This window comes from Marmota monax, unplaced genomic scaffold (assembly GCF_021218885.2).
Source record: "Marmota monax isolate L192 unplaced genomic scaffold, Marmota_monax_Labrador192_F-V1.1 WCK01_AAM20220418_F8-fsc00001, whole genome shotgun sequence".
NCBI lineage: Eukaryota > Metazoa > Chordata > Mammalia > Rodentia > Sciuridae > Marmota > Marmota monax.
In genome coordinates, this window is record NW_026693777.1 from 58,074,757 (window position 1) to 58,087,887 (window position 13,131).

Genomic DNA, 13,131 nt, shown 5'->3' on the forward strand with positions numbered 1-13,131 from the left:
ATGTTGAACACCCCAAATGGGGTGTTCTGTGTCCTGTAACAGCATTTGCAACTCACTTCCATACATTCCCTGAAGGAAATAAACCCCTGGTGTATTCTATTCCTCAGTCTGTGCCTTCTTCTACCCCCTGTACCATCTCCAAGAGGGTAGACTTTGAGAACAAAAGAATGAGCCTTGGGCTTCAATGAATCAGCTCACCCAGATGATTAAGAAATATCTACTGTGTGCTGAGATGGATGTCCCCACTGGGGAGATTTAGAGAAGTTACAAACAGGCAACTTTGGCCCTTGACAGGCTGGTTTGTCACTTGCATTTTCTTTAAAACTGTTAATTTAGTGCCATCTTGTGGATGAAATAAACCACTGTAAGTTATGATGGCTGATCATTTTCTTCTACAAAGCCATGGCTGTCACCTAATGTACATTTATTGTTAGATTTTGTGCCTGCAGGTTGCTTTGAGGTCATTAATTTAGTTTTTGTTTTATTCTAACTTTAAATCTCTTTTGAGTGGTGCTGATACAGATGGGCAATGAGTCATTTTCTGGAAAGCACTAACCTAATTGGGTGACCCTTGAGTATTTTGAGCTTGACCCATAGGAAGAGCTAGGTTTTGCACTGCAACCTAGTACCAGTATGTCCATACACACATATTAGTATCCAGTACAAAATAACCACAAAACAATATCTGCTCATACCGATATTTTGTTTTATTTAATAAAAAATGTCAACCAGTATGTCAGAGACTAAATTTATGACCTAATGGGTCACTGTAGCGGGGAAGCTCTCTTTTTTGCAGCAGAAGAATCTGAGGCGCAGAGGGAGGTGGGACCTGCTCAAGGTCTTCTGATCTTAAGAAAGTAGAAGTTCACTGGATTCTCTGTGCTTTGGGATGAGCTGCATCTAATGGGGGTCACTGTGCTAGTGATGTACCCCAGAATCCCCCACCCCCAAAACACACATATACTCCTTGTCTTTCTAGATGCGGTCAATGGAGGAAGAGTTACGGGACTACCAGCGAGCTCAGGATGAAGCACTCACAAAAAGACAGCTTCTGGAGCAGACACTGAAGGACCTGGAATACGAGCTGGAGGCCAAGAGTCACCTCAAAGACGACCGCAGCAGACTCCTCAAACAGATGGAGGTCTGTGGGCCCCATGGGAGGGAGCTAGAGAGGTGGACAGCCAGGTCAGGCCACCAGGAAAGCAGCCTGTCTGCTCACCCCTCAGCCTGTGGGAAGCCTTGCAGCTCTAGTCTATCATCAGCCAGATGTTATTAAGGTCATTTCTTGATTTGGTGAAGAAACTGGTAATTCATAGACCTGGAGAAGTTCCAGCCAGCAGGGATGACAGGCACAGTTTAGTCTAAATGTCTTGTCTTAAAGAGGAAAGGGAACAGATTCCCTAAGAAGTTAGAGGACTATGCCTGAAGGCACAGATAGCTTGTTCCTTTGGGTGGTGCTTCAAACTACAAAAGCTGCAAGCCAGCTGCATGGCCTTCAGTGGGCCTTGGACCCAAATCTCCTGTCCCCTAGATCATCAGCACCCACTGGCCATACCACACACTCCATCCACAGCTGGTCTGTTGCCTTCATATATGACCTAGCTTTGCTAAAGCTAAGCAGCAGACTGTGGCTCCATTCCTTGTTTACAAAAAAGACTCTCAGAAATGACTCAACCTGGTTGCCAGTTGGGGTTGAAAATGCAACACTAAAAAATTGTAAATGAAGTAGCAGAATCTCCTCATGGATGGTCGCTGAGGATGACAGGAAGAACATTAAAGTCGGTGCACCTGAACTTTTAAAAAAGAATAATCCTCAAGAACAAAGCCAAGTCCAAACCAGAAACACACACACACACACACACACACACACACACACACATACACATACACGTACTGCCACTGGAATTGAGAGAGAGAGATAGGCTAAAAATTGAACCTCAGACTTTTGGGGGAGAGTGAAAATTGTTAAAGTTTTGATAAAAGACAGACAGTGCTCAAGGCCAGGGAGAGATGGCTTAAATTCAGAATCATTGGAATTCCTGATTCAGCTTTGCAAACAAGCAGAAATAACTTTTTAAAGCCTCCAGGGGACTTAACAGTTTATATCTAGGGAGTGATGTTTCAACCATTGAAGATTTTATGAGATCGGCCTCTTTTAGAGACCAGAATAACCTGATTATAGTTTTATTGCTTTTTTAATAAGATTGCTCTATTTTACTAACTCTTACTTCTGGCCTTTGTAGGGGAGGTTATTTTAAGGCAAGCTAAGGTCAACCCAGTTAACTAGAAAAGGATTACTCTAGGTTCAGGCAACCTGGATAAAAGCAAACGGGAACCCCTCAGGTAGTGGGAAAGAACTTTGCTGTGATGAGCCCTTGCCTGGACCTTGCACTAGTCTGGATTTGGGACAGGAAGAGAGTCCCAGTAAGAAGTGATTTTAGCTGATGATTGGGTTGGGTCATCTCCCTTTGTAGTTGACTAAAAAGAGCATTTCCTCTGGCTGACTTAAGGTCTGGAGGCAGTGGCATAGCTTAGCTTCATTTGCCCCTCTGCATCATTCTAGAGATTTTTCCATTAATTAGAGAATGACTGGCTCTCAAGGTTTTTGCCACCACTAAAAGTGCTCAAGGGATGTTTTCTTCTTAAGAGATGGCTGGCAGGACTGTCTTGCTGTGATGAATGTCTTGCTTGGTCCTTCCCTAGCACTTAACAAATTCATTCTTAGGATTTGAGAGTTCTCCTAGTGATGGACATTTTCTATAAACTCAGACACTTGGTCTGTTGGATATAAATGCAGCCCTTGGGGATTGATCCTTGGTTTCTGACTGCACTGAAACGGAACAGGGGAGTAGGTAACCACTAAAGAAATAGGCAGCTTGGGGCAGGACCCAACTCTGTTCAGAGTTGGCTTTTGGGACTCTGTTCCTGGGAGAGAGTTTTTTAGTTTCCCTATAGGTTGTGATCAGTACCAGGGGAGGTCCTTCACAGGAGTTCTGAGAGTTTAATTTTTGATGCTTATAGATAAATCCATCCCTTATCCATCAGCTTTGGCCATTGCAAATTCATATACAAATGCTGCAGGCTCACATTTAAAAACTCAGAATGCCGATTGCTTTTTAGTATGTGTGGCTCTGAGTTTACCCAGACCTATGACTAATCTGCTAATGTTAGGAGAAACACAGCCATAACCACCACCACCCCCAGTGCTAGATGGGCTGGTTCACATTGGAAGTCTCTTTTCACACACAAAACTGCTTTGAAATGCTTTTCTCTTAACACTCAGTGATATTAAATTAGAAGCCAGCAAGGAAGACAAATTATTCATATGTGATGATGAGTTTACCAGAACTGGCCACCAGGGCTCTGTGTATTCAAAGGCAGGTTTGGAAGTGAACAGTGCCTGGAGTGCCTGGTTCCCAGAGGAGAGGCGGGTGTGGAAGGCTGCTGCTATGCTTTCAGAAGGAAGGTTCTTGGAAACTCTAAGCAGGAGGGAGGAAAAATATTGTCCTGAGCATGAACTATTTAGAGAAATTTGCCTGGGATGGTTTCTCAGGCCCCATGTTAATTTTTAACAGGCAACTAAATGGCTCAGGTAGATCTATTGAAAATTGTTGATTCATAGGGAGAAAAAAAAGACTTAAAGGAGACATGCCAAAATATCTTTAGATTTTGTGTTCAGGATTGGGGTCGTTTTTCTTCTTTTATGTATTTTCTGCATGCACAATTACATGTTATATTACAAAAGCAATAAAATGCATGGTTTTAAAAATATCTGCTTTGGGAAGTAGAATACATATCTTATTCCTATACCCTAATGCTACTGAGTTCTCATTTGCCTTGGGGTTTTCCTCCCATAGGCCAGTGCTTGCTTCTGATCTGAGTCCATGACAGTGAAATAACTTGTATGTGATTTCTTTCTCAGGACAAGGTGTCCCAACTGGAGATGGAACTAGAAGAAGAAAGAAACAACTCGGATTTGCTGTCTGAGAGAATCACTCGGAGCAGGGAACAGGTACTGTACAGTATGACAAAGAAAATGAGAGAGGTTAAACATGAGGATTCAGTTAGGACAAGGAGAGGAAGTTCATGCCATATGGAAAATGACGGAAAACTGAGTATTCTTCAACATAATGAGTCACTAGAATGAAAGAATAAGTGACATAAAGTAGAAGGTTCCCAAGTGGTTGTGGATGACAGTCTATTAACTAGAATTGGCTAAGTACTTAGCCCTGAGGCACTCAGTTTTTGGTTCATCAAGCTATTGTGTGACAAGTGGCAGCAGTACTGTGTTAGGTGCAGTAGAAAGCAAACTCCATGATGTTGCCTTGTAAGCAGTTCTCAAGGTAAGTGGCAATATGTACACCTATGAAGCCTTCACTTAACGATAACAGTACCTTCTGAGTGAATACTTTATACAGTTTTGAATGAGTTTCACTTAACATTAGATCTTTACAACAGCACTGTGAGGCTGCCCGGGGTGGTTCTTGTTCTCATGCTGTGGATGACTGCACCAGTTTCCCAGGCTACCCTCAGTGTCATCCCAAGGGTTTTTTTTGTTTGTTTTTTTTTTGGGTTGTGTTTCCATTTCTTGATTAAGGTTCAGAGGGACTATGTGATATCCTTGCAATGGTGGAGCTGGAGAACAGTGGTCCTATCACTTGAAAGTGGTGACACTGTTAAGTAGTTTCTGTGCCCCCAGTGCATGCCCCAACCACTTGACTGATACGAAACTTTGGAGCAAGAATTCAGAGCACTCAGTGGCTGTTTAAATTTGCCCTTCAGCCTCAACCCTTATTTCCATGATGCCTGTGAACATAGGTAGAGACTTCTCATAGGATGTGTTTTCATGGCAGCATAACTGTATGCCCGGTACTGAAAAATGGCACCAGAGAAATTGAACATACACTAGGATTTTGACTGGGATTTTTTTTTGGTGTGGGGGGGAGATTAGGATTAGCATTAAAAAAGTTAACCCCTAAACCTTGGAAAATTGCCAAGTATCAATTAAGAAATTATTTTATAAAAGATTAAAATTAAAAATCTGAAATGCAAGTGATCTGGGCAAAATCTTCCCTGTCTGAAAGGGGACTTTCTGTTCTCCCATCTGCTCCCTCACGTACATTACCTCAACTCAGGATGACAAGAATGGGGGGGTGTCAGGGTTTAGGGACACAGTGAGCAGGCAGCCCCTGTTCGAAACTGCAGGTGATCACTGGCTTTTTTTTGTACCTGCCCTGTTTCCATGCTGACAAGAGCACTTTGTAATCAAATGTGATGCTCATACTGCTGTGCTCCTGATGGTGAAGGAAGTCCAGACTCCACGGAGCCCAAGTTCTGCCTGTAGGTTCCAGGGCTGCGCTAATGGCATTATAGCATTTGGGGGTGGTGGCAGCTGCTCAGGCTTAAGCTGCAGAGGTTGAGAGTTTCCTGAACACCAAAGCCCAGACGGAGAGCTCAACCTTGACACTTGGCCCCCAAAGTTCTTAGGGAAGTCTGCATCTCTTACTGGAAAAAACAGCATTTTGTTATGCGTTCCCAACAGCTTAGCTAAGTGATCACATTACCACAGGGCATTCCAGGATCTGCTAAGCATTCATAATGACAGAAGAGTGACCATGAATTTGTTTTGCCAACCCTTCTTGGGACTTATGCCCAAGAGGAGGAGTGGTGGGAAAGTGTGGCCTCTCATCAATGCCCAGGCAGTTGAAGCAGACTTCCAGTCCCATGTTTTATACCAAAACCAAAACTTACACTAGAATGAGGTAGGCTCCTTTGGCATGGCTGCTGGCCCAGGACTATGAGGTACCTGGCCTGGGGTCACTTTGGCCTCCTTCTCTCCCTCTGAGTCGAGCACTTAGATTGTGGGAATGGGTATTGCTCTCTAATATGGTCAAGGTTGACTGAGCCAAGGTCACTGAGCCAAGAAACTGACGTCCATCCAGGGAGGAAGTTAAGGGTTGCAGGAAAGAGCTCTGGCCTAGAGTACCTGTCCTGCTCCTGCGTTAGTCCAGGGGAGCTCTGGGGAAGCCCTAGCCTCTCAAACCTATAAAACAAGTTAGTTATTAATCCAGGAGATTCTGAAATCTTTTCTAAATTTTAACCTTGAAGTGCATTGAGAAGGTTTAATAAAACCCAAGTATCCAATTCACCCTTTAACTCCCCCTGAATGTAAAGGATACACTCAAAAAGAGGAGTTCTGCAAATGTCTGCAGCTCTTTCCCCTGTTAGCTCTTTCCCTCTTCTCTTTCTTCTCACTGCATTCTGAGGTATGGAGGAAAACGTCTGGTGTTTGTTGTAAATGGAGAAACTGAGCACCAGGTTCAAACTGATGGAGAAACTGGTAAAAACCAAACCCAAATCCCCAAGATAATGTGCTCTGTCTTCACTGAATTCTCAGAGCTTCTGGCCTTGGCTGCAGGAGCTGAGAGGCAGGGTAGAGAAATGTGTTGACTGAATACCTGCCTCACTGGAAAGCACTTAGTGCTCAAAGTTGAGGTTGATCTGAAGCTTATCTGAAGTCTGCCTCTTCGAGTGAAGGTTGTATAGAGAGTTCTTGGGTATAGGCAGTTGGGCCCTCATTGTGAAGTTGTTTCAGTCCACTTAGGTTAACTTCCAGGGCCACATGCCTGCTGCTTTCCTGCTAGAATCAGAGGAAATAAAGAGAAACTTGCAAACCTGAAATCCTTCGTCCTGGTCCTGCCAAATGCTGACCCTATGACACCCCCTTAACAAGGGCTGGTTCTTAAGGAACAGGAAATGGTGCCTATTATCCTGAACCTGATAAATAGCATTGGCCCTAAGAATCCCAGAAAACTACTAAGAGACACCAGAAAGGGAAAGCATGGGAAAATTTGGATCTTGCTCTCCATAAATTAAAAAAGTTAAAGTATATCTCTCTTTACTTAAACTCTGAATTCTTGTAAGAGTTTCCCCTGAATCTTTGCTCCTTCCCCAACCCCCAACACCTCCTATTCTTTCCCATAGTCTAGTGCTAGGGCTTAGATGAATAAGCCAGAAAAAGTTTTCCCAGCAGTACTGGTGAATGGCCAACCCCTCAGATGGAAGCTGAGATCCCGCAAGGATCTCATTCAGTTCTCTAGATTGCTCCAGAGATTTGAGGCTCTGAGCCACCCAGTGGTTTGACCAGAGTCTTGCAGCAGTTAGCTTCAGAGGCTAACTAAGCCTTAGTTCTCTTGGTTCCAAAGACAGTGTTCTATCTGCTAATGCTTGTAAAATGTGATGAATACTTACTGTGGACATGACATTGTGGAAAAGCTACAGAATTACTTCAAATGGTCCCTGGTCTTGAGGTGCTAAGATTTGTTTAAGAAGGTATACCAGATTTAAAAAATGGAAAACGATAAGTAGCAGATGCTAAGTGCCAAGTGAAGGATGTGAAAAGCTAATGAGGGAAAGATCATCCCAGTAAGGAGGACCTAGGCAGAGTTAAAGGAAGCTTAATCTCAAGTCAGCTTTGAAGAAAGAAGAAGATTGACACCAACTCAGAAGAAGGGAATGGAACATGAAATGCAATGAGTGAGATTGCATCTCCCAAGTTGGGAGATAAGAATAGACATAAGCATGCTGAGGAGCTATGAAGGGACAGGTGTGTTCTGGTTTCTGTTGGGGAAGGAAAAGAGATTAGTTTGGAAAAGAAGATTGAGGCTTTTGAATGGCCCTATCCTGAAAGCAGTGGGGACCCATCGAAGTTGTTCAGTACAGTGAAGTATACAGGGTTCTAGAAGATAAGTGTAGCAGGACTTGGGGTAAGAACAGGAGACAGGAAGGAGGCCTCAACAGGGCTGTTCCCAGGAAAGAAAGGAACTGAGACCAAGTCCTCCATCCTTTTTGCACATCTGTGCCGCAGTCTGGCTGGGCACAATCAGGAGCCACTTGTCAAAAGAAACTAACTTTATTTTTAGAACCACACACGACAAACAAAATAGTCTCTCAGGAAAAACCCTCAGAGCCTCAACTGCCACCACCGGCTTTCCCCAAGCCTCTCTCTCCCCCACCAACTTCTCTCCACCTCCCACAATCCTCCTGCTCTTGAGGCCGATTGGCTGGGTCACGTGGGCGGAGCCAAAAAAGTCCCCCAATGAGCAGCTCCGTGGTCTGAAAGGGCAGGGAAACAGTCCAATGAGCATCACCGCAGAGGAGCCAATCAGCTAGATGTTGCTGGGGCCGAGGAGCCAATCAGCTAGATGTTGCTGGGGCCGCTGTGAGCCAATCATCAGCCAGCAGCTGGAAGTTTGCTGGCAGCTGGAAGTTTGCTGGGGCCCCTTTGGCTGTGGCTCTCAACATCTCCCCCTCTCTGTTTAAACAACAAGCATGTGGCTTAGGGACCGTGCCTGTTAGGCAGTCCAATTCAACATATGGTCCTTACCCGTCATCGGATGAACTGACCTCTAGGCGTCAGCCTCCTGTCTTAGGTTGGTACCACTGCAATTGGATCATACCCGTCACTGACTACCGGTCCAGCATACAGCCATACTTGTGGATAGGCCTTTGCACCTGTGGGGGGGTGAGGTTCTTTGCCTCACCTCTGTTGGCCCCCAAATTTTAGACCATCACTAGTAGAGGAGGATGCAAAATGCCATGACATTAAGCCAATTGAGGGCTCCTAAATTGTACCACCGGTGACACCATCAGCAAAAATACTCCAGCACTACCACAAGTCACTGCACCAACAGATAGTTCACAATGCATACAGGTGAGCTCACAATGTGTCCAGGCAAGTTCTGCAAGCAGTTCAGTGATGGCTATTGTAGAAGCTGTAGATTGGTTTTATCTTTGACTTCACCAGCACTGGGATGAAGATAGGAATTCTGGCAATAATGGCTAAAGAAAAAATTATGTAACATTCCAGAAGGCACTAAAAGAAAACAATTTTCTTAACAATTTACATTGTCTTCACCGGCACTGGGATGAAGATAGGAATTCTGGCAATAATGGCTAAAGAAAAAATTATGTAACATTACAGAAGGCACTAAAAGAAAACAATTTTCTTAACAATTTACATTATCTTTAAGAGAATTATTAAATATAATGAAAAGGAAAGGTGAAAGTAAACAAACAGATCTGTTAACCTTCTTTTTTGTTTACATATTAAAACAATCCTCAACAGTTGTTTACCCAATTTAAATTAAACCATATAAATCACGTGAAAAAAAAAATATTTGGATCCATTTTATCATGAGCGCTCATCATATATGATATATGGACATACGTACATTCAAACATATAACACAAAACACAAGTGTGCACACATAATATAATACATACAACACATAACATTATAGTAAAGGCCTTATAACTTTTTACAGGTGAAATCTCCATTGCAATGTTTAAAAACTCTATAGTCAAAAAATAGAACTGATCAGCAAAACATTAAACTAGGTTTGTATGAGCTCAAAAAACAAAATAGAACTTCATGATATGGCAAAGGGCAATAATAAAATAGATATTGAAAAAAGCATCCTGGTTCTGTTGCAGATGTAAGAATAGCCAAACTGGAGTTTTGGATATCAGTTGTTATGGATTTGAGCCAAATCATCTTCTTTTTGGTCTGTAGAAATCGCTTTAGTTAATCTTTCTGGAATCCAAATCGGCTGCTGTTCTCCCTGTGGAAACACATAAACAGACCCCCGACTCCAGACAATCACTGGGTCAGGACCTTGGTTAATCTCTCTGGAATCCAAATCGGCTGCTGTTCTCCCTGTGGAAACACACAAACAGACCCTCGACTCCAGACAATTGCTGGGTCAGGACCTTTCCATTGTCCTGTTAGAATATCCTTCCAAAGTACCTTGGGCTTATGTACATTTTTTGGACACATATGCCTTTCCGCAGCACTAAGTCCTGATGAATCCAAATTTAAAAAGTTTAGAGTAAAAAGGGTTATTTTAAGTTTATCTTTGGGGAATATATACCCCTTCCCAATTCCTTCTTTTTGCTTTAATAAGTACATTTTAATAGTTTGATGAGCTCTTTCAACTATGCCTTGTCCCTGTGGATTGTATGGGATTCCTGTTATATGAGTAATGCCAAATGTTGAGCAAAATTGTTTAAAAGAGGTAGAAGTATAACCAGGGGCATTATCTGTTTTTAACTGTTTTGGAACACCCACAGTGGCAAAATTTTGTAAGCAATGAGCTATAACATCTTTAGTTTTTTCTCCGGCATGAAGGGAGCCCATCAAAAATCCAGAAGAAGTATCAACTGTAACATGCAAATATTTTAATTTTCCAAATTCTGGCAAGTGTGTGACGTCCATCTGCCAAATATGGTTAGGTATCAATCCTCTAGGATTGACTCCAAGATTAACTTGTGGTAAAAAGGTCACACAATTTTGACATTGTTTTATTATTTGTCTAGCTTGTTCCTTAGTTATTTTAAAGTGCTTTTGTAAAGTATTAGCATTGACATGGAACTTTTTATGAAAATTTATAGCTTCTTCTAGTGTAGAGAAAATATGTATGTCATGTGTAGTTTTATCTGCTAAATCATTGCCCAAACTAAGGGCTCCAGGCAATCCTGTATGTGCCCTGATATGTCCTATAAAGAATGGATCTTTTCTGTCCCAGATTAGACTTTGTATAGTGGAAAGCAAAGAGAAAACAGTAGAAGAAGGGGAAATCCTACCAGCATCTTCAAGAGATACTATAGCATTAACTACATACTGACTATCAGAAAATAAATTAAATACAGAATCTTTAAACATCACAAAAGCTTGTAAAACTGCATTAAGCTCTACCTTTTGAGCTGATTGTTTGGGTACTAAAAATGTAAAAGTTTGATCAGGGGTAACTACTGCTGCTGTACCATTATTTGACCCATCAGTGAATATATTTGGAGCATTCATGATAGGTGTTTTTCTTGTCATTTTTGGAAAAATTACAGGATGCAATGACCAAAAAGACAATAAAGGATTAGATGGTAAGTGGTTATCAAATGAAACATTAGATTTACACATGATTATTGCCCAAGTATTTAACTCATTAGCTAACTCATCAATTTGATTCATAGTATATGGAGTAATAATTTTATTGGGAGAAATTCCAAACACTCCCTTGGCTGCTTTTATTCCTTTGAGTATTAATTGTCCTACAGCCTCAGGATACCTAGTAAGAATAGTGTTAGGAGAATAAGATAAATGTATCCATAATAATGGACCTTCTTGCCAAAATACTCCTGTAGGAATATTTTTTGTTGGTAGTACAATAAATAATAAAGGCAAACTTATATCAATTCTATCCAAATGCATATTTTCCATATATGTTTCAATGATTTTTAATGCCTTTCTTGCTTCAGGCGTTAACATTCGGGGTGAATTTGGATCTGATGGACCTTTTAGGATATCAAATAAAGGTCCCAACTCTCCTGTTGGTATACCTAAATAAGGCCTTATCCAATTTATGTCTCCTAATAACTTTTGAAAGTCATTAAGTGATTTGAGTTGATCTACTCGTATTTGAATTTTTGGTGGACGGACCATGGTTGAGGATAATAGAACTCCTAAATAATTAATTGGAAAATTTAATTGTACTTTATCTATTGCTATCTCTAGATTATAATTTTTTAATAAGTTTGTAAGTGTGGCATAACATTCTAGCAATGTGTTTTTATCTTTGTGTGCTAATAATACATCATCCATATAGTGAAATATTTGTAGTTCAGGATTTTGATTTCTAAGTGGCTGGATTACTTTGTTAACATAAATTTGACACATAGTTGGGCTGTTAGCCATCCCTTGAGGGAGTACTTTCCATTCATATCTCTGATCAGGACCTTCATGATTCAGTGCAGGGATAGTAAATGCAAAACGTGGACTATCCTCAGGATGAATTGGAATTGAAAAAAAACAATCTTTAATATCTATAACTAAAACATACCAGGTTTTTGGCAAAGCAGACAACTGAGGAATCCCTGATTGAGCAGGTCCCATAATAACCATCTCATTATTAATGGCTCTTAAATCTTGCAATAATCTCCATTTACCAGATTTCTTTTTGATGACAAAAATGGGAGTATTATGGGGAGATACAGAAGGTTGTATATGTCCTTCTGCTAATTGTTGTTTGACCAGGTCATGGGCTGCTTGTATCTTTTCTTTAGTCAGGGGCCACTGAGGAACCCATACTGGTCTTTCTGATTTCCAAGTAATTTTTATTGTCTCAGTGGCCCTTTCTGAAAATCCAACCCATGTCTGTCTCTCCCTTGATCTATTTGTATTGGTGCTGCTATACCTTGTTCTTGTTTTTCTAATCTTTTTCCTTTCCTAAAACCTTGTCTAGTCATAATAGTGGGTGCATTTTGGTTGATGTTATTTGTTAATGTCAAACCTAATTGATCTAGGACATCTCGTCCCCATAAATTTACGGGAAGATGATCCAATACATATGGCTGTATAGTTCCTTCACATCCTTCAGGATCCTTCCAATCTAATACCATTGCACTTCTATGGGGATTAGTCGCCACTCCTAGGCCTCGAAGCGTTTGAGTGGCTTGTTGTAATGGCCAATGTTTTGGCCATTCTTGACGAGAGATGATGCTAAGGTCTGCACCTGTATCCAGTAGCCCATTAAATTCATGTCCTTGAATATTTAGTTTTAGCATGGGGCGAGAATCTAAATTTAAAGAAAGCATAGCCCAATCTACACCTGTGGAGCCTAATCCCTTGGAACCTCTTTCTACAGTACGACTGGAAAATTTATCATGTAGGCTGGGTATTATTAGTAACTGTGCTATTCTATCTCCTGGTGAAATTACTGATATACCCTTTGGAGAACTGGCTATAATTTTTATTTCACCTTCATAATCGGGATCAATTACCCCAGGACTTATCATAAGTCCTTTTAGAGTAGAAGAGCTGCGTCCCAATAATAAGCCTACTGTTCCTTTGGGAAGAGGTCCTTTCACCCCTGTGGGAATGATTTGAACTCCCATCTCTGGAGTTAGTACTGCTCTGGCGGAGGCGCAGATGTCCAACCCTGCGCTCCCTCTGGTTTGTCTGATGAGGGATCTGATGGACAATGTGTCCTGGGCACTACCCTGATGGGGTTGCTGGGTTCCTCCAGTGCTCCGTATATTTGTGGTTTTGGGCCCCGGAGCATTGGGCCCCCCTGTCCG

At 41.7% G+C, this 13,131-nt stretch overlaps 1 protein-coding gene across 2 annotated transcripts in view; it reads left to right on the plus strand.

Annotated features, from left to right (window-relative positions):
• Window positions 1-13,131, plus strand: part of Cgnl1 (cingulin like 1) — a 169,910-nt gene that overhangs the window by 133,936 nt on the left and 22,843 nt on the right. For both annotated transcript variants that reach the window (XM_046460784.2, XM_046460785.2), the window contains 2 exons: window positions 980-1,141; window positions 3,923-4,012. In XM_046460784.2, coding sequence (XP_046316740.1) covers window positions 980-1,141; window positions 3,923-4,012 — 252 coding nt within the window. The remainder of the gene's footprint in view (window positions 1-979; window positions 1,142-3,922; window positions 4,013-13,131) is intronic.